At 28.7% G+C, this 3,073-nt stretch overlaps 1 protein-coding gene across 1 annotated transcript in view; it reads left to right on the plus strand.

The window, feature by feature from the left end:
- The first annotated feature begins 1,583 nt into the window (after window positions 1–1,583).
- LOC112211013 (sodium channel protein Nach-like) overlaps window positions 1,584–3,073 on the plus strand; it is an 18,476-nt gene continuing 16,986 nt past the window's right edge. Inside the window, exon 1 of the mRNA XM_024361860.2 lies at window positions 1,584–1,756. Coding sequence (XP_024217628.2) covers window positions 1,584–1,756 — 173 coding nt within the window. The remainder of the gene's footprint in view (window positions 1,757–3,073) is intronic.

Consider the following 3,073-nt stretch of genomic DNA (forward strand, 5'->3'; position numbering starts at 1 on the left):
TTTAACAGAAAGAAACAATGAAGCGGAAGGGTGGAGGAGTGGGGAGGAGCTAGGCAGCAAACTGTTTAACGGCTTTATTTCGATTTCAAATACGTCGCGCAAACAGGAAGTAGTGATAAAGATATGACGAAAAATGAAAAATGATAAGAGAAAAATACAGAATGATACGGTACATGAGTTATTACATGATAATAATAATAACTATAATAACTAAGTAAAATTAGAATGACAGATATCATTACTAATAATAGGAGATTATAATGAAGAAAATAAAACAATACAGGATATAATAGCAATATTTGTAAAAGAAGTAACAAATAAAAAGTAAAAGTAAATAAAGAGTAGTTAAAAAAAAAAAATAAAATAAAAAAATAAAATTACAAAGAAATAAGTAAGAAAAATAATTGAACAATGACAACAACTGTAGTATTTATGTATCGTAAAAATAATCATTTATCTACACTGATAATAGTAACAGTAAAGATAACAGGAGTAACATGAATAACATAAAATGAAATAAGGTAATTTAAAAATCAGAAGTGAAAATTTACAAAATAAAATAAAAATAATTCTTTTAAATCTTTTTATGTACTTCTTTCTACATCTCACCTTGTACTTTTATATTTATTTTATTTTGTAATCTTTCAAAAATAAAAGTACAAGGTGAGATGTAGAAAGAAGTACATAAAAATATTAAAAATAATTATTTTTATTTTATTTTGTAAACTTTCACTTCTGATTTTTAAATTACCTTATTTCATTTTATGTTATTAATGTAACTCCTGTTATCTTTACTGTTACTATTATCAGTGTAGATAAATGATTATTTTTACGATACATAAATACTACAGTTGTTATCATTGTTTAATTATTTTTCTTACTTATTTCTTTGAAATTTTTTTTTCTTTTTTTAAGCTACTCTTTATTTACTTTTACTTTTCATTAGTTACTTGTTTTACAATTATTGTTATTATATCCTATATTGTTTTATTTTCTTCAGTATAATCTCCTATTATTAGTTACGATATCTGTTATTCTAATTTTACTTAGTTACTATAGTTACGATAGTAGTAGTAGTAGATACGATATTCTCCTACTATGCTTGGCAAGCTCATTAATGCTGACTTGTAATTATACATAGTTTTCATTAAAGTAATCAAATATTTTATAGAAATAACTGTTTTACTTTTTTTACGGGTTCTTGAAATAATCAAGTAGCCAACATTTATGTACGCTGTACGCTGTATGCTGAGTTAATTAATTTTCAAAGGATGAATTTTCTCTGACTCTGCTACTAGCTGACCCAAATGAAGCGGATATTTACAATGATACCGGATTGAACAACTCTAATCGATGCCCGAAAACCATTTGGGTATAATTGTCTTGAAAATTGCTCGGGACATGCATCGCTAACATTTGTGCCCAATGAATAGCCCCTTATCTTGCTGGACATATTATCGTCCCGGAGTGACATCTATCAATGGCTTCGTTATGGCGAAGAACTGATCACCAAATGGTCTCTTGGAAGTCTGCTCGGGAGACATCTATAAAATAGAATGTTGCATTGGAGAACTGATCACAGAATGACCTCTTCAGAGACAAAACCTGTCGGTGGAAAAAACAAAATGGGATTGGTATTGACCAGAAGTTCCCCTTTATTAGAAACCGTTAAAGATTTCCTTCTACAATTAATAACAACTTCTTCCTTGCACGGATTCAAGTATTTAGTATGTCCTTCACTTCATCCATTAGAAAGGTAAGAGCTACAGAAGATTCATTATCTCATTCCCAAAATTGTTTTAATTTTGTGAGGTAGATTTTTGTTTGTATTATATTAACAGGCCCTCGTGATTGCTAGATTTGGGGGAGTAGATAGGTTATTGAATACAATTTAAAGTTTGCTGGAAGATTATTGATTGACCGTCTGTAAAGATGAAAGGAATATGGTCCGGGTGCGGTCAAAAAAACTCAAATAGTAGAATTATACTATTTTATTGAGCCAACGTTTCGTCCCACGTTGCAGGGTTTCGTCAGGGCTAAAAAAGATACAAACACATAGTTACAAAAGGAAAACAAAAACATAAGTGTAAAATAACAAGGGTATAAAATGTAAAAAAGTAAGATATAATAAGAAAAATCAAAAGTAGCAAATAGTAAATGTAAAGGGTAATAGTAACAGATAGATAAGAAAAGAAATATCAAAGAAAATACCAATAAAGAGATGTAAAAAGAAAAAAGAATACAAATCAAATGATGAAAGTTTGATGGGAATTAATATATTTAGTTATTTGCACATCAGATTAATGATTAAATCAATTGCTTATTATATCTATTTAGTTTATAGCGATAAATAACATTATTTAATTCAACTCTACACGATAAATTTGCACAATAATTGGGAATGGTTTTGGGGCTCTATGAACAGCACCCTAAGGGTACAGACCGGAAGTATAAAATAAAATAAAACCTTCCTAAATCAGAAAATTCTTATAGTTATAATTATTATCACATTTTTATATATCTTTCTTGTATCATTTTTTTTTTAATAACTTTATTGAAATTTACAACTGTATATTACATAATACATTTAGTATATATGGTCTTAGTTAAAATGGAGTGTTATAGGCGTGTAGAGCAACTACCCATTGGTAGCACTCTAATGACATTTTACATTAACTGGTCTCGTGGCCATCTTCTTTTCAGGCGCTTCGGAGGATTGTCAGGAATGGAAGAGGATGCAAGGTTAGAAACTAGGGGGTTTGAGTGGTTAGGGAGTTTCTAATGGAAGGAGTGATATCTGGTTCGGGCTAGATCGGTTACATAGGGAACATTAAGCTCTTTATGTATGATTTTATTTGTGACAAAGTAAGGAGCATTGGGGATTTCTTGAATCATTGCTCATCATATTTTTATATCTCTTTCTTGTATCATTTTTCATCATATTTTTATATCTCTTTCTTGTATTATTTTCTCATCATATTTTTATATCTCTTTCTAGTATTATTTTCCATCATATTTGTATATTTCTTTCTTGTATTATTTTTCATCATATTTTTATATCTCTTTCTTGTAT

The sequence above is a fragment of the Halyomorpha halys genome, unplaced genomic scaffold (genome assembly GCF_000696795.3).
Source record: "Halyomorpha halys isolate HHAL.00 unplaced genomic scaffold, Hhal_1.1 Scaffold796.1, whole genome shotgun sequence".
In the NCBI taxonomy this organism is placed as follows: Eukaryota; Metazoa; Arthropoda; class Insecta; order Hemiptera; family Pentatomidae; genus Halyomorpha; species Halyomorpha halys.